Genomic DNA, 24,989 nt, shown 5'->3' on the forward strand with positions numbered 1-24,989 from the left:
AATTGTAAGTGTGCGTACACAGGAAGACAGTTTGTTGATATTTCAAAATCAACATTCTTAGTGTTACCGTTCTATCAGGGACAGAAGACATCCGATGCATACTCGTTTATGTGTGTCCTGTGCCCGGCATTGATAATATCTGTCATTGACACGGGATGGAAAGTTAAACATTGATTAGAATTCAGACACACGGGTTAATCCAGAAATGTGTTGTTTAATTATACTGTGAAATCAGTGATTCCTATCTCCCTGTCCGCAGATTCCCCTCATCTGATCAACTCCAGATTCGTTTTGCTTTTTACTACTGATCCAATTTATGTCACTTTGAGTTGTTTTTTTCGGAAAACAAGATCATGACTTCAGTATCTCCTTGAATGGACTAACAAAATCACATGTCAAAACATTAATTATAGATTTTACACATATTCAAAAAATACTTGGAAATCTCGAGAAATGCGAGGACAAAGTAAGCATCACCTCCGGCTCCAGCTGAGTCCATCTACGGACTCAGCTGAGTCTTCAACCAGTTAATGTTATCTTACACTTTGTTGAGCACCAGTGTACAGTCCCCGGGTGGAAATTAGGTGCTCTAGATGTGTATTATTATAACATTGAACAGCCACACAAGAGCAGTGAATAACGAGTATATTAGAGTAAATACAATTTCTGTTTCCCACCCAAAGATCTGTAACCACTGTCAACCAAAGAACAGTGACAAGAAAGCACGACCTAGATTTGATATTCCTGCACACGCGAATATTCCGCATGTTGTCAGTGTTGATGTCGGAAGAAGATCGTGTACGTCCTTGATATCAACAGTAGGAAGGAAGCTGGGTGAGAATTGCAAGTCAGGTCGTAAAAAGGCCGTGAATTGCCCTTTTGTCTCTCCTACATAGGTGGAACCAGCCTTCTGGAAGCTGTCCAATGCAGAGAGGAATAGAGCAATCGCGTGTGAACTGAGATGATTTTCGAATTCCAAGTATGTGCTGGCCCCGGAATCAGAACTGAAAGTACAGAAAGTAGCAGTGAATAATCAACACAGATATACATGCAATCAAAACTGTTGTAAACAGGGCAACCAAGCAGCGACAATAAGAAACAAAACCTGGAGTTAATATTCCTCCAATCACGAATGTTGTCATTTCAGAATGTCTTGTCTCCTGAAGCCAAAACAGATTCAAGCCCAGTAGAAATTGTAGGTACCCAAAGTGCCTTTGGCCAGTAGAATTCAACAAGTCAGGTCCCGAGGGAGTGCCATTCGCCCTCTTATATCTCCTTGAGATGCCCAATGCAGAACGATCACGCCTTCCATGTCCATGTATAATTATATACAATATGAAAACATAATTGTATTACAAAACCATTCTGGAAAGAGAGATATTGCCGCTGCCCACGACTGTTCATTCAAGACTTGCTCATTTGACGTATTCAAACATTTCGGGCCAATCCTGCAAATATATTTCCAACATTTCAACTATTGTGTCTAGAGTCATCAAAATTGATGTTTCTAACTGTACACATTTGACGAGTCGAACAAAAAGGGGTTACGTATGTGACGGGAGAAGACGCCATTGTACCTTATGGAACAATTGCTTGACTTGTCTATGAAGTCATTTTATACACTACTGTAATTATCACTGTCCATCTATGTAACTGTACATAACGGTTTATTCTACTGAAAATGCATGGATGTTTTATCGTTGCAAGTATTTAATATTTGTGTTGAATGTTACTGCAGTTATGCTCTGCATACGAGTGTTATACATTGGTCGTCCAGTAACGAATTTCCTGTTGTAGCTGTATCAATTTGTTCTACATATAAAGTCAAATAGGTTAAAGGTTACAAGTCCGGGACGAACTTTTATTTACATTTTACACCAGTACAAGTACATGTACTTGTCAGAGACTGAAAGGGTTTTTCTACATAGAAGTATCCAGCTTCATAGTAGTGGTTTGTTTGCACTACAGTAACAGAAAGGATATATGCGATCATGTTTCAGTGACTGTATGAGCTTTCTGAATATGATATGACTATACTGTCCTTAACGCCCATGAAGGACTGGTAGCCAAGTGGTGAAAGCGTCCGCCATGATATATCTGGAATATTGCTAAAAGTGACGTAAAGTTTAACTCACTCATTTAACGCTATGGAATCTGTTTCCCCAAACGGGGACTGATTATTCTCTGGCGTGAGCGAGGTGGCATGTTAGTGAGCGAGGGTTTCTCTGCAGCTTGGCTTGAATTACACATTGAATGAATTTTAGAGTGAATGAATTTTGGCTTGTGATGGTTGAAACCGGCTTGGCATTTTTGCGCGGAACTACTGTTTTGTTTGGAAGCGCACCTAGATCTCATGGTTTCTTTTCGAAACTAATACAAAACTGATCATGTGTGTAATAAAGTAGGGATGGTCACCATCACCAGCGGTATCCACACCTATAGTAGCTTCCTCTACTAGTCAGCCTGCAGATGGAGACAACACTATGCATGCAGTTAGATACATGCCCAGACGTTGTCATCCCTCAGATCCAGGCGACGCGGTCGCTAACTTGATGACAAGAAATAGTCGAAAGGGATCGCGGTAACCATATCACCTTTGACCCCTAGGGTCATGTCGGGTCGTTGAGATCATGATTCAAAGGCAGATGCACGACGGATAGTTTTGTATTGTTGATACGAAGCTTTCTCGACAAATGCTGTTTTAAGATGTTTGGATCCAACAGGAAATGATTGCCTGCAGGAGAACAGTCCATGCATTGAACGGGAGTTGATCCATCTGCATATATTGCGTAAACAATAAGTCTATCTTTTTAAACTGTTATGTACATCATTTTGAGACAATACCTCATTTACGAACGTTTTTTATGCTGGCTGTGAACACAGGTAAGCTGAAATGGTATTTGAACACACTATCTGCAGTTCCTCGTCTAGTTTCTCTCATTTTTTTGTTGAGTATTCTTTCTTAAAACATTTAGTTTGAATGAGTAAAGGGAGTATAAAAGTGCAATTTCAAATTTCAAAACTTTATTTTATAACTTTAACATAATGAATATTGTTTCTAGAATCTAGGTTACTTATATTCGCTATAGTTGTTTGTAACAGACTTTAAAAATAATTTACGCTCGAATGTAGACAAAAACTGGATGGCAGATTTCACTATAAATCATGCATAGTAGGGGTTGCAGATGTGGAGCAAGTAGTAAGAACGTGTAGCAAACGACTTTTTCATTATGTATCTTTTCCTCTTTTCTTTGGTACAGATTTTTCAAAATTGTCGTAATGTTCAATCAGTTCTAACCATGCATCATTTTCGTTAATTCTAACATTAACAACGAGCAATATTAGTCAACTCACAAGTTCAAAATCACATTCAACACGTACATAATAACAATGTTCCTTTTCTATACAGAGATGTATCGTAAAACCAACAGTATCGTTCATTATCTAATCCCGAATGCAACCTTAGCACCTTGCCTGTGATAAACCACACCTGTCCTGTCAATCATGACGTGTTATAGATTAGACAATCTGTCAGTCAAATGGCCCTCAAAACACAACGTCAGTGTTGTGAAGGTGGCTGATTGGTTAGATAGCAGTCTAATTAAAACAAGTCCGTGTTGATTGGACAATTTACAAACAGAGAGATAATGACGTTTTACGTATTGGATTTTCGAGTTTGAGTTGATTAAAAAAAAGTGATTACATACATGAGCGATATGCAAAATCGGAGATTAAATCAGCGCGTCGACAGATAATAAATACACGTTTAAAATGTCTTCATGATGGAACGGGTATACTATGTTATACATTAACCGAAACACATGTTCAGCTAGGGGAATGATTTAGGGAAACGTTTCATAAACAAGCATATTAGTTCGTTGGTACACGGTAATATCTATTGTGTTGGTATCCCTGGTATTTCAGAAATCATTATTAAGACATTTCCATAATACCACAGGAAGAGTGCTACATCAAGGTTGGAATGGCCTCATGATATCCAAACTGGGAATCGATCCCGGGTCTTTGATGAAGTAGCAAAGGGTTAACATCATTGAATTAACCTACGTCCCCATCTTGCAGGGATTGTGTGTTCATTATTCATGTATATAGTGCCAGTGCATTGTGTCATTATTCCATGGAAAGAAACCTTCCTTTGTAATGTACATAAGGCAATTTATTCAAAATCAAGAACTTATCGTTGCTGTATTCACGTGTGCATTCAGATCATGTTTACAATATTTCTTTCAGTCTATCGAGTATTTTTGAGGCACATGACATTGTCGTCAGGCTTGAATTCGGATACACGCATGTTCGTCTTTGTCAATTTCAGATGTCAAATAGATATTTAACAATACGTCAGTATCTGTATCATCTGTTTGTACCATTGGACTGCATCGCACATACATTACTAATTCAGACTGAATACATGTATAAAGACGGGCGATGCAGTCCAATGGTACAAACAGATGATACAGACAGTCGACACTGACGTATTGTTAAATATCTATTTGACATCGCCCGTCTTTATATTCAGTCTGAATTAGTAATGTATGTATCACCTTAGTCTGTAAAATACCAACTGTCGGTACCGCCAAGCACCAATCAGCTATGTCATCTTCTGTATCACTTGTTCCAATCACCTGTTTATATCATCTGTGTTTGTATCACCTGTCGGTATCACCAACGTCGCTATCATTACTATCTTTCCAATCAACGAGTTTAAAAAATGGACTTTTAGTCCTCAAAACACTCAGATGTAGAGAGGTGAAATTTTCACAACCACTTCTCAGAAATGATTTCCTATTGCAAAACCTGGTGCAGTAAATGTACCACGTTATCATCTTTAGGGTTGAATTAACAGTATCGACTAAAGTTTCAAGTGCGTCGAGGATTCAGTACCTGAATCGATTGTGGACTTCGTGAATTTTTAAGCTTTTTGTGATTTATTAGTGACTGCTGGAAAAGCCTGTGATATTTCCAAGCCATAAAGGGCTCCAGCTAACCCAATTAACTGATTTTAATTCTTCCATTCGTGCAATATTCATGGCTACTCAGTCCTTCTCACCAGGAATGTGTTTCTGAGGACAGTCCAGACTGAGTATTCTTTTGCACTGACAATTTATATGTAGCGAAATGTCATGTGCTTTGTGAACGGATACACGTCATGGCTTTATTAGAGTGGTGGAATATTATGGTTTTCCCCCGCAGTAGTATAATATAAAGGGTTTAATAGAAAGAAAGAGAAGATTATTTTATTTGGACGTCTTGTGCGCGGCATATACAGGTCATGAAAAGATAGTTGGCGTACATTGTACATGCACCAAGTTAATGTGGGTGAGTTTAGGGTTACGCCTCACACAGCACTATTCCAGCTATATGACGGCGGTCTGTAAATAATCGAGTCTGAACCAGACAATCCAGTGATCAACATCACGAGCATTGCAGGTTCGACCTTGTCACTCTCGACTACATTACAGCTTCAGGGCTTACAGGTTCGACCTCTTTGGGAGACAAAATCTGCTAAGTTCTCATTCTATAGGAAGAGTATCACATGTTTGATTATGTTGATTTTAGTATGACGGGTTTGTTTCCAGGTTTGAATACACTGTTGAAATGTAAGGTGAATGGTGATACTGGTTTTATGCTCCACTCCATGGAATCCACTTTATATCGCAATCAAGGGTGTTTCTGTGGAAAAGAACGCCCATGTAAAACACTGCAATTGAAACACATGGTTCTACTATAATTAAATATTTGACTAGTGGCACTAAGAGATATGTCCATTGACGGAATAGTCAACATTTACGAAATGATCAGAGTTAGGACAATGACACAATTATCAAAATTAGGGCAATGACGGAATGATCAAAGTTCGGGCAAGGACGGAAAAGATGATCAAAGTTAGGGCAAAGCAGTCACTGTTGCTACAGCTAGATGTTACGGTATACTTGGTTTTGCCAATTCTTGATGACAATTAATAGCTTCAGACAATTATGACAGTTATAACACGTGTCAGTTGGGTGGCTTGCTTTATGTGCACTTGCAATAATCTCTTAGAGTGTGGGTTCGAATCCCGAATGGGATTCAACCCCAGCAAATCTGTAGAAAGTGTAATGTCAAATGCAACATATGTTACAGTCACTGATACGTGTGGTAGGATGCCTCTACCACTCTCCCGTGTACATGCCCTCATGTTGTCTGGGTTTGTGCGGGGCTGGAGAGGGGTGGCCTTAAGGTTAAAGCGTTCGTTCACCACCAAGTAGAGTTCGATCCCTACCTGGATACTAGTAGTCCTTCTTTCATGTCCATGCACTTATTAGACTGTAGGTTGGCAAAATATTTAGACCCTCGCTCATAATTAAATTTGCATGAAACTAACCAATGTTGATATGGTTAAAGATGTACTAATTGGCTAAGATATTATATTATCTATAAGATGTTGAGCGACCAAACGTATACTGCCACATGCCAAGCTTGCCAGTTTCAAAATGTCACCGCCTTGTTCATTTCTCGCTTGGAGTGACTACAGGTGGGCCTTAAAGAATAGAATTATAAACACGGCACAAACATTGCTCAAAATATCACCTAATCACAGAGACGGCCCTGTCATTTCCCATGTCGCATTCATAAAACAATACCCATGCGTAATCATATCGCTATATTTCTTCTCGCAGGTTCTCGCGGTAAAGACTGCTTGATGTGTTTTGCGAAAACTTGACCCATTACAGAAAAATTAATCACAGTTTGGTAATAACTTTAATGGCCAACTTGCTAAACATGGTATTTTAGGAGCAAGCAAGCCACTTGTGGGTCATTGAAGATCAGACAGCGGCCTGGAAGTGGGATGAAGATTGGAGTAAATCAGAACTAATCCGAATCTAAGTACGCTGTGATATGAAGTTATCTAAAGAGAGCAGTTGTTGCAAACTTCTGTTGAGAAATTTGTGGGAACAGTTTGATAACCATTGTTCACTGAAATACGAGATATGGACAACGAGAACTTAATTTACCTTCTAATGCACGTGTGGACAAATTGTAACATTTTATCTATTTCATTTCTCAGTTTCAATTTTCAGTGAAAATGTATGAACAGTATTGGTGAAAATTTTGGTCCATCCCCCAAATTAGGTTTTGGTGTTTTTCCTTCCGTTTCAACCATGATTTTTTCAAGAAACCTGTTGCAGCATCGAACATCCCATTGAAAGATACAGAAATGATGCATACCTTGAATATCAGCACTTATTGTGTAGGTATAGAAGCAGCGGTAAGACTTAAAGTAGTGATTACATTGTCGCACATGTGGAAATATACCGCGATACCGACACCATTTGACTGCCCAATGTACATACTGTAAAATCTGTGAAAACACGTCAATGAATAATCTTGATTTCTGTATAAGACGAACTGCTCCCAAATCGGTCCTGAATGTACCAAATAAATTTTCTTTTTTCTACAGTGTGGTTCTTTCTAACTTCCTTTGCTCGGCGTTACAGAGTTAACACCAGTGGAGACGACAGATTTCTCCCCCTTTGCCTGCACTGAATAGTATCATGGGGTGTTAATAAGCACAATTTCGAATTCTATTCATGGCGTTTCGTGCAACTTGATTGAAACAAGAAATAAATGGTTTTAATAATTTAAAATAACAATAAAAATATTTTGTTTATTCGTTGTTTATTGGGGTTTTTTTTGCCAAAATATACATGTAGCCATACATTGATCCAGAATTGCGATATTTACTCGCACTTTCTTCAAACATTGCAACGCGTTTCTTTATTTCCACATTATATTGGACAGTAAGTATTTAAGCATATAGTTTGTAGGGTTTACAAAATACGTGAGTGGTATAAACTGTTTTCTAAGATAACTATCAGCAATATAGAAGCAGAAAATAATATACATTTTCGATATTACAGCTATTACACATTTTACAAACCCTTTGATTTCTAGGAATATCATGATACTCTTCCACGTCGATGTTCAAAGAATGAAAACTACAACAATTCTGAACTTACCGAAATTTAGTGATAATAAACATTGGTTCAGCGGTGAAAACAGACTTAAATTGAGAATACGAACACCCCTGAGAACTATTTAGCAGAGCCGAGCGCCACTTGTGTTCATAAGTGGGTTTTATCTAAATTCAAATTCTGCCAGAAAAGGAACGAACAGGTAAATCTACACTTTTAGCTTCCCTGATATAGTGAAAACCATAAGGATGGAGCAAAGATTTAATGTTAAATTGGTCTTTCCCCCTTGAGGCCTCAACGTTTATTACGCGTTTTAGTGTGTTGAGAAACGCCTTTTCAAAACATCTCAGCGGAGACGGGCGTTATTAGCTCCAGACTATCAGTTTCATCTCTCACCAACTGGTAACATGAATCTGTATGAAACTGGTGACACACACAGTTTATTGAACGATGATAGGAGTAATGAAAACCAAGTTCTATGTTCAACTTCTTTATTGCAATGGGTGCGACGTGTCGGTGTAGGTACTGACACCGTTATCAAGCAAGTGATGCTCGATATCCACAGAACTTGGCTTTCCCTCTTCTATTTAACTTCAAAAATGTCTTTTTTAAGAAGATCCTTAACGGTACATGAATGAACATGGATGAAATCACCCCTGTCTTCAATGACACAGCATCTAGCTATAGATGTCATCATCGACTTTAAAGTTTTCTATAAAAAAAACCCACGGTGGTTCAAGAAAATAAAAAATACACATACATGTATATCATAAACAGACAATAATGGTAAAATAAGTAGCATAAGCATTTTAACTTTTCAAAAACAATATGTACATATATATTTAGACAGATTCTTCAATTGTGACATTTTCTTGTGCAGATTAGGCTTTTAAAATTGTCATATTTGGTATAAAGAAAGATTTATTATCGTAAAGACGACGTTCTGTTTCAATGGCTGTACATTGTACAGTGTCACATCCCCAGGCACAAGGCTATGTCATATTGGTAATTCTGTTCTTATGGAATGTGACATTAAACTTTTAGAGGTTTTCCGCAACTGAGAAATTATCTTCAAAATATCTTGTTCCACATTCTCCAAATCTATTCCGATGTAAGAAAGGTTGGCCTCCTTATAGTGTAAGAGATTCAAAATATCTCCCTAAATTCCCATATCAGGCGCATATTCAGTTGATTAAATATATGTTTTTTTCTGTTTAATGCTGTAATTTTCTACATGCTGAAAATTATATATATAATATTAATAATTATATTATTGTTTCAGTAATTTCATGTACTACAGTGAGTGTTTTGTAGAAATATCTGAGTTGAATTAAGCATAACATAATGTATCAGAAATATGTAATACGTAATGGGAAATAGAGTTCGTGTGTCTTGACGCGGTACGATAGACACTTTGTCCAAGATTTAATTGATTGCTTCTCGGCAACTGTCACCGCCTGCCTAGATCGCTTTCCTTCCCTCACCCCTCAAATAGGGGGGGCCACCCCTAGCACTCTACCCACATTAACAAACACTTGTATTCGGAAATTTGAGATACTCTTCCAATTTTACCTGCAAGATCTCTGGCGGCTCTCCTTTGATCTATTTCACATACGTGTTGCGGTTTTCGATAAGCTAATTCGTACACAAACATATCAAGAGTCACAAAGTTTTGCTAGAGTTCACTTAAAGGAAGATACTATATTGTATTTGAAGTCAGTGACGAGATCAGTATGTGCTGTGAGAGTCTACCGAGGTTGTTGTTGAAGCCGACAAGGGTGTTGTTTCTGATGCTGCAGACGGTGACAGTAGCGAGTTTGCAGTGCGGCTTGCTTTTAAGTCATGTAGAGTTTGGTATACTTTCAGATAAGCATACAAATATGCATGTAAATGTATCATGACACTACCACTAAAACAGTCTTAGTTGTGACTGTGTAACTTATAACGCTGACCCCGGACACGATAACACAGCGCGGGTTAAAACGTAATGAATGTTTATACTGTTGATATATATGTGTGTGTCTTTAATCTGTGAGTCTGTGTTAATATTGAAATGTATATACACAGAAACAAAACACTCTTATGAATTAATTCCTGTTTTCTAATTTCTTCTCATGCTCGGTATAAGCATTCTATACCGAATCGTCGACGCTATTGTACACTAAAGAAGCTGATCATCTATAAACACTTGACATTTCTATATATGACGTGTTTCATTACAGTGAATTCGAATATTCGTTAACATAAGTTGTCTGTGTATGACGACAGTTGACTCTGGAATATGTTGACACGTAAAACTACAGGAAAATCGGGAAAATGTTCGTGGAATTTAATTGCCAGCACTAGCACTTACTCAGTCAATTTATTAGACTGATAGCAATACAAACAGGTTTCTTTTCAAATTATTTACAAAACAATGTATTTTATTGCATTATTGTTAGAATACGATTGTATTGTGTTGTACTATGTAACTGTAGTCCACATTCTGTACACGCCGTCGCAATTTGTATTCACGGTAAAATACATGTCCATCTTATTGAGGACCTAACTCCAACGTAAACAGATATACCTGTACAGGCTCGTCACGCAATACCGTAAATACTGAAATAGTCACATGTACAAACATACCTTGGTTTAAACGAGGAGCTGAGGTTTTGTACACTTGCTGGAAGTAAGCTGAGTCGAGATTTCAAATGAAATCACGTGCCTTCAAGTCTATATATTTAAAGTACGTTTATCTCTTATGTTAATACCACCGCGTTGTTGTTTAGGTCAATCTCCCGTTATACTGTTACTTCTTTAAGTAAGTAAGTAATGAGACCTGTGTTGTGCCCCACATAATGTTTAATGATTTCCAATCAATCATCGCAAGTGTACTCGGGCCAATTTGCCTTCAACCAGGATGCGGGGCGGTGAAGGAGTATTGTTGTACAGTAATTCATGTCAACGGTGTTTTTTGTAAAATACTCCCTACCACCACGCTATTTGGTGGCTGTACATGTTCATGTATGTTCATATACCATTGTGTCTACTCAGAAATCATAGTCATCTAGAGGTCATATTCTGACCTCTGTGGCATCTCCCATCACATCAAGGCCAGCATTTTGGACGCTTGACCGTTGGATGAATGTAATCAGCAATGTTTTTAAGCTGTGATCACTGCTGTTGTACCTGTGCCATTGTAATGCCGCAACAATTTGCATTGGTTTGCATGCATAGTCTTTTTAGACAAGCCATAGCTTTTCGTTAATTTCGAAATTAGAATCAAAGTTTCTTAATCATGATTTAAACACTGACAGTCAGAAATTGTGTCGCCAGACACAGAGCAGGTCAAACATTCACCGGGAGAGTCTCTGAATATTGTACAAGCGCTTCTTTCGACCCTAAAAGAAACAGGTGGTAAACTTGTCAAGATTTTACGGACGAGAGAGGCACATTTTAAATGCGCGTCTTCGGATACGTTTGCATCTATTCAGATCAGATGTAATATATCAACAATATATTTGTTATATATATGTCTATCTAAGTTTTAAACAGAGAGAAATGCAGTCTTGTACACGGTACATGATTTTACGTCTTTCTGGGATGGCTGTTTGCTTCAAAACGAGCGTTTACATATCGCCATGAGTGGGTATCATTTGGAGTGAAATTATAACGTGAAAATTTAATCTCCTGGCCTCATAGGCAGCATTGATTGGATACTCCCCAAGGAGAAGAGTGAGTGAGTGAACGAGTTTAGTGTACGCTGGACGCAGCAACATTTCAGCTACATGGTAGCAGTCTGTAAAATGAATACTCCTGTGACCAACAGCATGACGATCGATCTGCGTAAATGGGAACCGATGACATGTGTCAACCAAGTCAGCGAGTCTGACCACCCGATCCCGTCTTTTCGTTGCTGAAGACCTATTCCACCACGGACCGTCACACGTCAGGGAGAGGAGTAATAACGCCAGTTGAACACCGATCTACTGACCGAGATAATATTGTTATGACATCAATCGCAATATGCATGGCACCAGCAGAATTTGTAGATGTAGTTGTTTTTGGTGTTGCAGATTTAGTGGTTGTTTTAGTTGTACATAAGCGGATTCAGTGGATGGGAGTGGTAACTGAACTGTGCAGCCCCCTTTATAAAAAAACCTGTATCGTTGCAGAAGTAGTAGCGAATGAATAAATTAAAGAGTATAGTTGTACGCCTCTTGTAGCAATATTCACGCAACATCACGGCAGGGGTACCAGAAATGGGTTTAACACATAATGGGAATCGAACTCGGTCTTAGGCGTGACAAGGGAAGTACTAGGCTGCCCCACCACCCCTAGAGTAGTAGTAGTAGTAGTAGTAGTAGTAGTAGTAGTAGTAATAGTAGTAGTAGCAGCAGCAGCAGCAGTTGGTTGCTGTTCTTGCTGTACCCATATTTCACTGATATAAGTACCCATTCTAATATGGATGTACATGTGCGGCACCGGCTACAGTATTCTCAGACGCAGATTCCGAATCTCGGAGATATTGATATGAATATATCCTCCCGCTAGCTTAGATCCCTCATGGCGTAACGACCCCTGCACCGATTGTCTCCCTGCTAACCTTACACTAACCTCAACAGGGCCATGAATTACTGAATACAAATAAGGTCTTCAACGGTATCGATTAGGAGAATTTGTAATTCCTCATGTTGCCAGTGATCTTATCGAAGGGTCCCTGGTGTGAGGGTCCAGACAGGCCCCCCTGGGTATATTCTCCAATAGTTCAGGAAATGTCGTCGTGGTAATCAATGGTTTTCTGGTTCACCGATCTCTCGTCACTAAGTTTGATTAAAAATTCACTTTTCAAGAACATTTATCTACACTTACGTGCCACTGAACTTAGACCTGTGGACCTGTGACTACACCTGTGGACATGGAACTATGCCTGTGGACATGTGACTATACCTGTGAAAACGTCATTATACCTTTGGACACGTGACTATACCTGTGGACATGGAACTATACCTGTGGACACGTGCTTTATCATGTGACAATGTGGTCGCACTGATCCACCAGTGTATGTCAATAACGACCCGCCCAGACAATCATCACAAGATTGCTACAGTCGTGCGTTTACACTCGGATTCCAATTTCAGCAACTCGCCCGACTTCCTTGCATGGCGGATGCTGCCAACTGATGTCCTCCACCAAAACGGGTCCCTGTATATGAAATAAAAGTGTACCTTCCTGTATTAACATAACACTATTCATTGTTAACAGTTTTTCCCATTCCGGATCCGTTCCATGAAATACGTATCACTGACATATTTACTAGGCCTTAGAGGTAGCCTTGTGGTTAAAGCGGTTGGTCGTCGCATTGGACGCACCTGTTCTATTCCAGACATAGGTTCAGTATTTAGGACCCATTTCTGGTGTTCACCTCGGCTACATAGCTGGAACATAGCTGAAGGCTTACACAGTATTCACTCACTCACTCACGAAATGTTGTCTTGCAGTACTGCAAGATGATCGGAATTGATGGTGAAAATGTGGATCTGTTGGATAAAATGCCTACTGCGTGAGGAATACCATCAGCTGTCAGATGGACCTCAGGAATACGTTTTATCTTTCTGATGTATCGTAATATGCAATGGTCGCACTACTTATACATTTAAGTAATCTTGAGATGTGTGGAATCGCAAAACACCACACCGTGGCGTTGGTTATACAACGAACCTCCTGCTTATTGTCTTTCAAAGCAGGATGACACGTATACTGTCGGCATCCGGTACATGAGTCCCTGTCGGACTCATAGTTGACTGTAGAACAGGAGCAGTTGTGTCCCTTGGATGTATGAGGAGATGCTGGTTGTCATTTCACCCGCCTGGACTCTGATTCTTTCAACACGTACCATCGCATGTCTTTGCCAAAGTGGAAAACAGCTACGCTTATGCAGCCGTGCAACGTTATCAATGAAATAGCTAGATGTTACCGATTCCACCACAGCACACCACAGCACATTCGTCAGCAAGCACGTGGATATGACAATATATATTCCCGGGACGAGACCCCCGTGCGCAGCCTCAGAAGACTGTTCCTCTTGGTGAGGGGGCACTCATAGCACTCGGACGGGGGATGACACGACGCTGAAGGGTACCTCACGACAAAACTCTTCTCTCACCCTGGGAAGAAGCGGTAAGTTCAACCCTTCCTCTCTAAGCATCGTTTTGGAGCATTTTTCTGTAAAATAGAAATATGATTATAAAACACTTTAACTCCAGCATAATTAAATATATTTATATATGTGTGTGTGTATATATATAGAGAGAGATGTATTCTGGAGCAGCGTTCGAGTCCAGAATTTGCCCTGGTCATGGTGTCTGTATTTGTCATTGCCCACATGACTATAACGTGAGGAGCCCATTTCTGATATCGCTGGACCATTGCTAAAGGTGGCGAAAAACTAAATTCACTCGCTCACTCTTTCTGTCTGTCCCTTATGTTTGCGTAGCTTGTATGGTCTCTCCTTGTGTCCCCCTTATATGTACTGTCTCTTTCCGACAGTTGTGCATTGTCCCACTGCTCTTTGTGTTGTATTTGTGTGCAGGATTGATTGTATCTTCAGTTGTATTTCAGACTAAGGAACATGTTCAAGTATCTACTCTGTGTGTTGGTCGCCGTCATATCCTGGCGTGACGTCATGTGTACTGCAAACAACTCAGGTGAGTACCGCGTACAGGTGTGTTATTGTTGTGTATTGGTGACTGTCACACTAGGACAATACATCTAGGTACCGGTGCTCTTTGAGATGTACTACATACAACCGAGAGGAGTACCGCGTACAGGTGTGTTACTGTAGTGTATTGGTGATTGTCACACTAGCATAGTGCATCTATGTATCGGTGCTCTTTGAGGTGTACTGCATACAGCTCAGGTGAGCACCGCATACAAGTGTGTTACTGTAGTGTATTGGTGATTGTCACACTAGTATAGTGCATCTAGGTACCGGTGCTCTTTGAGGTGTACTGCATAGAACTCTTTGGGGTGTATTGTATACAACCGAGAGGAGTACCGCGTACAGGTGTGTTACTGTAGTGTATTGGTGATTGTCACACTAGTATAGTGCATCTAGGTACCGGTGCTCTTTGAGGTGTACTGCATAGAACTCTTTGGGGTGTATTGTATACAACCGAGAGGAGTACCGCGTACAGGTGTGTTACTGTAGTGTATTGGTGATTGTCACACTAGCATAGTGCATCTATGTATCGGTGCTCTTTGAGGTGTACTGCATACAACTCAGGTGAGTACCGCATACAGGTGTGCTACTTTTTGGTCCCTTTTGGCTTTCCTTCCAACACCAGTCAGTCTCGCCATAATGTACTCAAAACACTCGCTCACTTCCCCATCATTCCTGTTCTTTCACCCATCCACACGTCACTTGTTTACGTATCCACTCACTCCCTCTTTCAGTGACGCTGGACCTGACTCACGACTGTGACAACAGGCTCTACCGGGTGGACTACACCCGTGACTTCATTGTGGAGGGTAACACTTCAGCCCGGTCCTCCCGTAGCGCGTGGTGGGACATGAAAGGGGGGCGGTGTAAGGTGTCTTTCGAGACCATGGAGGGCAAGGGCATTTGTATCGATGTGTATCAACTGGACCTTCTGCCGTATGTCACCATCGACTTCAAAACTACAGACTACCGTCCGGACAAGGTAAGCTGACTATTAACGTTCGCTCGTCTCTCAGAAGGCCCGGGCTGGATTCCCCACATGGGCACAATGTGTGGAGCGACGTAAAACCACACACACTCACTCATACCAGCGACTATAGCATATGAGAACACTTGCTTTGCTCCATTCCAGAATTCTAGTTTCATGCGATACATAAATGTTTATAAAAGCAGGAATGAGGTCAGATACTATGGAACATGAAACGGTATAATATTGCCCGCACTGTGATACCCCTTCTTGCCGTGACACTGTTTGAATGTTCTGTCTCGGAATAAAACATTATTCTTCCATGGCTGGAGCAGAACGGAGATTTCATCTGTGATTTCCGCAGTGTTGATGTTTCCAATAATCGATATCTCCTTAATTCTTGAGGTCGTGCAGTAATACCTTGTAATTAGACTTGTAATATAAATGTAAATACCAGTAATCGACTCTCGACGGAAGTTTAAGGTTACACTGATTCGGTGAGTTGTCGCCATCATGCATATATTCCCTCTCGTAGGGTTAAAGCATTACGCTACTGCAGCTTGCACTGGAAGGGAATTTGGTGCCTTGTCGTTTAAAGTGCACCCTCCCTCTCTGCCGACATGTGTTCGAATCCCATATACATCCTTACTTGGCTTCTTGGTTTCTGTGAGATACTCTGGACAGGGTCGCAAGGGAGGTGTGAGTGTGTGTGTGTGTGTGTGTGTGTGTGTGTGTGTGTGTGTGTGTGTGTGTGTGTGTGTGTGTGTGTGTGTGTGTAGTTCTCATTTTATCAGTACAATAACTAAATGAATCACGCACACCGTGTTCCGTGTGACTTCAAATGTATGTAAATGTATGTCTGTGTGTGTATATATTTGCCCTTTGTACTAGCGAGGACTGGGTCTGGTCACTTTATGGCTGACAAGTTGATTTCGTTACATGTGATCTCATCACGTGCACATCATACATGATGTATGTGACGTTGTTCGGGATACCCGTCTCAAAAACATCATTTTAGATATCAATGTCATCAAACATGGGTGTGCACGCTTCTATATTGAGATATTGTTCCTTTGTCGCACATACATCAGATCACGGGTTGTCACTGTAAAAGCCTTAAGAAAATGTGTGAGTGAGTATGGTTTTATACCGCCTCCAGCAATATTCCAGAAACATAACGCTGGTGGACTTCACGCATTGTACTCAGTGAATCGAAGCAGGGACTTTGATGTTACAGGCAAACGCTATAATCAATCGGTGGTTCGACATAGACGCTAGAATCGTGCTGCACTTGGGGCAAAGCTTTCAGTAGCTTGTAAACGTATATGTAGAGACAAGACAATCGTTTATTTTATTTTAGGCCACCAGAGCGTTACACACAGCGTTGTGATACATGTTGTAGGGATATACATTAGGATATGATCAATCGTAACCTACGACGCTGAAATGCACCTTTAACACAGAGAGCAAGGTTACGATGGGTGGATTCATTATTAGTTGTTAAGATACTAGTAAAGGATGTCAGTGATGGTTTCCATAGATAATATTCTGGGATATACTTGTAACGTAAATCTTCAAAAAATGGACAGTCAAGGATAAAATGTACTTCATCTTCAACTGAAGTTTTGCATAAAGGACAAGATCTTTCAGGTTTTGAGTCCAACAAACTTATCCTGTATTTGGCAAATATGTTTCTATCACAATAAAAAGTTAGTTTAGATCAATACAATTCAGGTTGTATTAAAGTTTTAAATGTTCTATGTAATTCAGAACGACAGCTACTTTCTACAGTGAAATGGAATCCTTCCTGATAAAACATATTTACCGTTCGATCACGAAATTCTTGTAAAACACAAGGGCATCCCCAACACCCTGGCTTATCCATACCAGTCCATACCCATGAGAAAACAGAAGATTTCTAATATGTGATGCACAAGATATATTACCCATATTATGTACATGAACCATCATATTGTACTATACTTTTGGTAGACGACTTTCATGCATTATCAGAATCTTAAACCAGTATTTATGGCATCGTATTTATGAATTAATATACATGGGGTGTCACCGTAAACCATACAATTTGGAGTAGAAACTTCTTGCATGCCATAAGATGTAATGTTTCTAAGTAATCGTAACGTTGAAATCCCCACACGTCCGATCCATATAATAAAATAGGTTGTACCTGGGCATCAAACAGTTTGAAAAACATGTTTGGAGTAAAAATTCCACATTCCTGGGAGATAGATAAAATTGAAATCATTGCTTTCTTTGCTCGTAAGAACAAGCCGTAGACACAACATTTTAAATTCACCGTAAGTGAAAAGGTTATTGGGGAGCATATAACGTAGTCATTCACACAAGATCCTTTCTCACTATAGTGTGTATACTCACCATTTACGTCCCCATTCACTCTACCATTAGTTATGAATGTATAAATTAATTTATATATAGACTTATAAATGGTATATCAGAATTGGTTTCAACACTGAAAGGATATTTCAGGACATTGCTCACTGACATAAAAGTATTTGTACAGCGCTACAGGCAAGGAGAGTCGACGGGGGAGTGGTGTACTCATAAGAACCTCCTGACGATGGAGATCACCATGAAGGGAAAGAAAAGAGAGAGAGACAGCTTTCAATTCGGGTTCGACGTCAGGAACAAGACGCTGGACAAAATCGAGAGAGACTGTGAGTATGGAATACTGTACATCCCCCAGTAAACTCGGCGTCACTCGGCTCTTTCCGCTACCCCCTTAATGCCGCAATGGTTTAGTGATATTACATGTTTTCATTACAAACCACAAACTGGCCTCCACATGTGGTCCACGAAACCATCCACACACTGTGAGTCCTTCTCCAGTATGTAATCCCCACACAACCGATATATTCCATGGGATAGTCGTGGTAAGCCGAGATTAGGGGAAAGTTTCCGTTTGTGAAGTCTCAACCACCAGGAGCAGTGTAGGTGGCAACACTTCCCGCACGCTGTCGACTCTGTAAAGAGTTTGGTTTCAATTCCGTTGTTTTAAATATATATGCTCTTTTAATAAGCCACCCAATCCTCAGTGGGTTCAATAATGCATGTCACGTGACTACAGACAACATGGGTTCTGACACCGACTGCAACATGAACTACACCTTGCGAGAAACGGAGACCGCTGTTGTGAAATCACACAGAGAACATATATTTGACCAACCGCCTTCGGACTGTAAGATGACCTTCACTACAACATCCAAGGCAGAATATGACCAGGTGAGTTGTAATCGCCACCCCAGTGGAATTTGGTTGTAGTCCTACAATACAGACAACTGACAGAAAGACAACAAATGATTCACGTCCTCACAGGAATGCTGCATACTTTTGTTAAGCATGAACAGAAAACTGAAGAAAAGCTCAGGTAACAACAGAAAATGAAATGTTGCATTGCAGGTATGTCAATCAACAACTGAGTATGCAGCCAATATCTGGTGTTACATTGCTCTTGATGTTTTCAGGTGTGTGTGACTGTGAAGAAATTCAAACCTCGTGATGAATGCCATATGGATTTGACTCTCAGTCGGCTAGACAAGAACCACTGGCCGGCCGAGGTGGTGAGTAGATCAGTTACGTAAAATACTGGGACCTGCTTAGTCCCTTCCCCTGTAAACTGTGGACGGTCTATGCCTGACAATACGAAGATGTTTGGTTTTTATATATATATATATATATATATATATATATATATATATATATATATATATATATATATATATATATATATATGAACGTTCACACGTGTTCATGGCACTGTGACGGTGTTTTGTTCAGATGTACGACTGCAAGACGAAGAAGGAGTCGACCAAGGAGGTGTGTTCCAGCAATAAGGTCCTCGTTATAAAGCTGGAGAGGGGGAACGAGTCTCACAGCGTGGTCAACTTTGAACTCACAGTTGCCAGCAAGCGGATGCCATGTAAGTCGTCATGTCGTGTCATGCCATGCCATGCCATGTCATGTCATGTCATGCACCTTTGTAACACGATTGACCAGCAGATGTTGTCACAATATACAACTGATCAGAAGTTAAGGATCGTCATATTTTTCTCCTATCACCATACTGACCAATCTGGCGAGACAGATTTACTATAACGCTCTCAGCCCACCAGACTCATTACACATTACAAAACATACTTTGCCCAGTGAAAGAATGGGGTGGTTGACATCGAACTCTTTGTTTATGTATGTTTCCACGTTCTGGATCTGTGGAATCGGTGAATGCCGGAACCCTGTAGCATACCCTGGCATGAAATCTGCCAGCTCTCTCACAAATGTCTAGAACTGTTTTACTGTCCAATGTCGTGAACCATGCGTGTTTGCCAAAATAAGCTGTTAAGATTTAAGTGTGCATTCATTCCGCAATCGGCATGTGGTCAAGGCAGGTCCAACAGGGCCTCGCGTCTTGTTTGCTTCCATAAAGGTACAGTATACAGGTTGACTGTGTCTCGAAACTTCAACGCTCACGAATATTTGGAAACAACCAGGGGCGATAACACTGAACACCACTCACTCGCTACGAACCGAGAACAGTATTCGACAGTTTACAGCGGTTCAGTTTGTAGATGCTGCCACTGCTGGTCAGTCTAGTCATTCCACCTCCACAGACCGCTCTTCATAACTGATCACTTGCCAATTACACCACAACATACTGTGCAAGTAAATCGTTAAACTCACTGTTCTGTCCATCAGTCTGGGAGTCCATGGAAAGTCAGAAGACAGAGTTAAGTATAATGCGGGCGGCTAAGTCCCTCACCGTCGTCATCGCCACTTTCGACACCGTCATCGCCCTCATGGCTGCTTTCATCAGCATCGCCACCAGGTACCCCTACGGCAGACTCAAGGTGTTCGGCGACGTGTTCGGGAAGGACCCCATACCAGCTCACTATGGCAACGGTGAGTTTGCATCATCAACACTCTGGAAAGTATTACTTAAAGTCTGGGTAGGAAACTCCCCCGGACCCAAAATTTCAGCCCTGACCAAAACGTACCCGCAAACATAAATACAAGTTCACTTAATATGATTCAGTTAAACCTGTAAATTAATAAATTAATAATCTGACAGTCCGTGTTGAAAAAAACCGTCCCAGGCGATCGGGCGGGCAGGTATTTCAGGTACCCTCGTGGACGACATTTCACAGATATAGATCACAGAATTATCATCTTGTATGTGTCTGAAAATTCAGACCTATTTATATCGCAATTTAGGGAATAATTTTATGATTTTCAGAATATCCTGTTGCCATAGCAGTGACCACCGGCGAGTCAGAGCCGCCACCATTTTGAATGACGACCGGATTTGTTCGTTGACCGTGACGTCATCCACGTAGCGTGTGCTGTCAGCACTGGATAGTTCTAAAGTTCCACACAGCGCCACACTGTAGTATGTAGTCGTATTGTAGGAAATCCTCGTGGTGGGAGGGCATTCTCGTGGTGTGTAGGTATCCTCGTGGTGGGAAGGCATTTTCGTGGTGAGTGGGCATCCTCGTGGTGGGAAGGTGTCGAGCACGGACTCCCATCCTGGGTACTCTCGAGTCCCGGATGTTGTGCACATGTCCTCTTGTCTGCGGACGTACATAGCCGCTATATTTACGTGTACATAGTGTATCATGTTTTGTTAAGAAACTGGGAATTGTTTATAAACTACATACAGTGTAGATGCATGCTCATGTAATAGAGAGCTGGGACCGTGGTTGTATGTACATTATCTGTGATAAATTCATACATAATCAGTGTGCTTTCCTTTTTCTTCTACAAATACGGGGGACTGTTTGGTAGCCCAAAGGTTAAAGCGTCCGCTCGTCACGCTGAAAACCGGTTCGATTCTCCACATGGGTACAACGTGTAAAGCTCATTACTGGCGTCCCCCGCTGTGATATTGCTGGAATATTGCTAAAGACTGGGCGTAAAACCACACTCACTCATTCACAGTTCGTCTGTAAGTGATACGTTTACACCCAGCAGGTGGTGACGGAACTTCTGTCTTTTATGAAGTGATTGTTTCAGATTTGTCGCCATTTCCTCTTATTCTTGCGCATGTGCAGTAAGTATTTAGTGAAAACACCATTCCCCTTTTCACACTATAGTGGTCCATGTCCATGGTCCATTAAACTACTGGAGTCTGTTTCTCGCTGCAAAACAAGTTGGTTTGTTACTATTGATATTCCAGTGACTGACATCATGAGCACTGACTTGCACAAATGGGATACGATAAGATGCATCGTCCAACTGACTGCTGACCCCGGTATACCGCTAATATGGCAAGCATGGACTGCTGAAGACCATTTAATCAGTATGTCATTACCGACCAGGTGGAAGCCCTTTTGAAACATTACAATATGTGATAACACAACAACAGGACATAATTTGATCTGGAGGAAATTCTGTACCCTTGCCCCTCGAAGAAAGGCAATTTGCTCAAAAAGTGACCTCACACCATCTTCCGAGATAAGAAGCAACGGCTGTCACATATCTTGCAAGTGACGCAACTGTTACGTCCCTTGTCCTATTCCCTTCCCAACACTGTGGGCAAGATACCAGTGGCGTCTGCTGTGTATCCAATCTGTATCATTGTATTATGTTCCATCCTGTCTAGAGGCTTCTGAATCCATCTCTCGCAGGAACTCCTTTTAAAAATACTGTCTTTGCTTGCTTGAGACTGAAGAATTGTCAAATATTCTTTTCAGTTGCTTACTGATACATCTTACATACCAGCTGGTGTGCCTATCTCCAAACGCCTGCATGTTAAAGTACTACTATTCGGTAACTCTCAGGTTAGAACTGCCCTTGAAGGGTGGGTGAGTTTAGTTTTTACGCCACACTCAGTACTATTCCAACTATATTACGGCTTCTGTAAACTATCGAGTCCGGACTAGACAATCCGGTGATCAACAGCATGAGCATCGATTTGCGCAATTGGGAACCGATGACATGTGTCCACCAAGTCAGCGAGTCTGACCACCCGATCCCGTTAGTTGGTTGCTGAAGACCTACTCTACCCCGGATCTTCACGGGTATGACACTTCAACAACCAGTGTGTGTCATACGAGGCGACTAACGGGGTGGGATGACCAGGCGTGCTGTCTTGGTTGACGTATATCACCGTATCCCAAATAGGTGGATGCTCGTGATGTAGTAGCGGGTAGGGGGAGAATGTTGGTGGAGGGGTGCACACAACACAACGCTACTGGTGGTTATAGTTGACAGCCGTTTATTTCAATTAAAATGAACTGTTGAGGTGACCCTGAAAACATACATACATGTAACTACATATTTGAGCGTAGCATTCATAACATGGCATACATATAGAAGTGTTGCATTTTCCATCTATTAACGGGATATAACTAGCCCTGATACTGCACTAGCACAAATACATTTCAAAATATAAATAACAACATGAAAACTATTCATACATACATAAATCATTTAGGATATTCAATAAGTATATTACACATATACCTGAGGAAAATGCATGAAGTTTAATACTTATAAGGTCCTATAAGGTACACTTACCACTGTGTGGCAATGAGTGAATACGACCTCTCATGCAGTCGACTTGTCGAAGATCATTCTTAGAAAATTAAAATACAACCTTGATAATACTAATAATGGTATATAAGATACGTTATGATAAAATCAACAAATCTCACATCTACCCTCACCATTTCATATACCATTTACGCGATTATACATTCACACCATCTGTTAATTTTGTCTACTTAGTTTTAGCCTAGCAGAGACAAACTGCATATGCCATGATATTTAATGTTAATATGTAATTTATATTCAGTGACATAATTTGGATAAATTTCACTTAAAATACTCATCCAACCGACGGTACTGATAGCTGGAGAACATGGTGATACATTTGGTTATACAATAGATACATTTAGTTATACAATAGATACATTTAGTTATACAATAGATACATTTAGTTATACAATAGATACATTTAGTTAGACACGGAAGCGTTAATATAAGGAGTACACTATATACAATATCACTAACCTGATAAACTCCTCATAAACTCCACAAAACATCCAATATAGTGAACTGATCCTGCTCTTTTTATGATCTTTGTTGACTGCCAACAAGCTATGTGTGACACAAACTTTTAAAACTTAGCAGACAATAGGTGGTAAGCAGACCAGAGAAACTGAGACAGAAAGACAAAAGAAGCATGTGCAGAGTGAAAGCGCATGGGTCAGAAGCTGGCCTGACCCAGTAGACTGCTATTGTTAATTTAGGTGATTGTGGGTGCAGGGATACATTTAACTGAGAGGGTTTGTTATATTTTATTTGTACATATAAAAGCTGACACCTATACACTATATATTAACTACATACAAGAATTTACAATTGAAACATATAAACTATGAAACTAATAATGATTAAAAACATGACTTGGCCACAGTGACACAGTGATATCACTGGATTGCCTGGAACACTCGCGTACATACACCGTGCAGCTGTCCATAATCAACACACGAAGCAACGCTTGGCCAGGGTGCATGTCTGATGATGAAATGTTCACACACTGGCGATGTTTTCTTATCCTGCATCAACATATTCACTCCACATGAGCGTCAGCTGTTTTCAACCTTCTGTAGCTTCACGTTTCCGATGAAAACGCGACGAGTTGGTCCAACTGTTTTGAACCCTGACTGTTGCATACATCTCAAAAACGCTAGTACCTTTGTACTGGTTTAAAGAATTAGCTATTAATACTTTTTTCGCGGTCTTTCATTTGGTGTTAATTCGTTATATTTTCGCGCCGACAAAATTGTAACCGTTGTTTATTGCTTGGGAAATAGACGCGCACCTGTTATGCATTTCAACTATCTATTTTATGTAGTCATTAATCACAGATGCAGTTTTCTTGGAGGCACAGACAACATTATGTCTCAATCGTACCGCCACTCAACTATATGTGTGGCCACTTGGTGATGTCATCTGTTTTATTTTCCCCGGGCGATTTATGATGCCTACGGTACACACAGCTTGTGTAAGGCTTCCTGGCGCGTACTAGTACAAAAAGACCTGCCAACTTAAATCAACTCACTCAGTTATTCAGTGCACCAAATATAATGGTTGATAATATAACACCGGATTCTGGAGTGTATGTCTGATTGTTGGGCCTATCAATCCAGTGATCGATGTTATGAACAATGATCTACACCAGCTGGTTATTAAGGTATTGCATTCATCTGATCCATACGGGTGTACTCATTAACATGTTACGGGCTTTTCCTCCCTGGGAATGCCATCAGACACACAGCACTGTCGCCCCGAATCACAGCAGGCAGCCCAG

At 40.6% G+C, this 24,989-nt stretch overlaps 1 protein-coding gene across 1 annotated transcript; it reads left to right on the top strand.

The window, feature by feature from the left end:
• The first annotated feature begins 14,583 nt into the window (after positions 1-14,583).
• Positions 14,584-20,965, top strand: LOC137295508 (uncharacterized). Its single transcript, XM_067826871.1, has 8 exons — positions 14,584-14,659; positions 15,408-15,655; positions 18,183-18,336; positions 18,747-18,901; positions 19,144-19,239; positions 19,457-19,598; positions 20,372-20,575; positions 20,910-20,965. Exons 1-8 carry the CDS (start codon positions 14,584-14,586, stop codon positions 20,963-20,965), a joined length of 1,131 nt encoding a protein of 376 aa, XP_067682972.1.
• Positions 20,966-24,989: the final 4,024 nt, after the last annotated feature.

Source organism: Haliotis asinina, chromosome 9 (assembly GCF_037392515.1).
Source record: "Haliotis asinina isolate JCU_RB_2024 chromosome 9, JCU_Hal_asi_v2, whole genome shotgun sequence".
In the NCBI taxonomy this organism is placed as follows: domain Eukaryota; kingdom Metazoa; phylum Mollusca; class Gastropoda; order Lepetellida; family Haliotidae; genus Haliotis; species Haliotis asinina.

Excerpts from the sequence above, each read along its gene's own strand:
- LOC137295508 (XM_067826871.1), top strand. The coding sequence starts at position 14,584 with ATGTTCAAGTATCTACTCTGTGTGTTGGTCGCCGTCATATCCTGGCGT. Across the intron at positions 14,660-15,407 it reads GTGTACTGCAAACAACTCAG|TGACGCTGGACCTGACTCAC; the intron begins GTGAGTACCGCG and ends TCCCTCTTTCAG. Across the intron at positions 19,240-19,456 it reads ACCACTGGCCGGCCGAGGTG|ATGTACGACTGCAAGACGAA; the intron begins GTGAGTAGATCA and ends TGTTTTGTTCAG.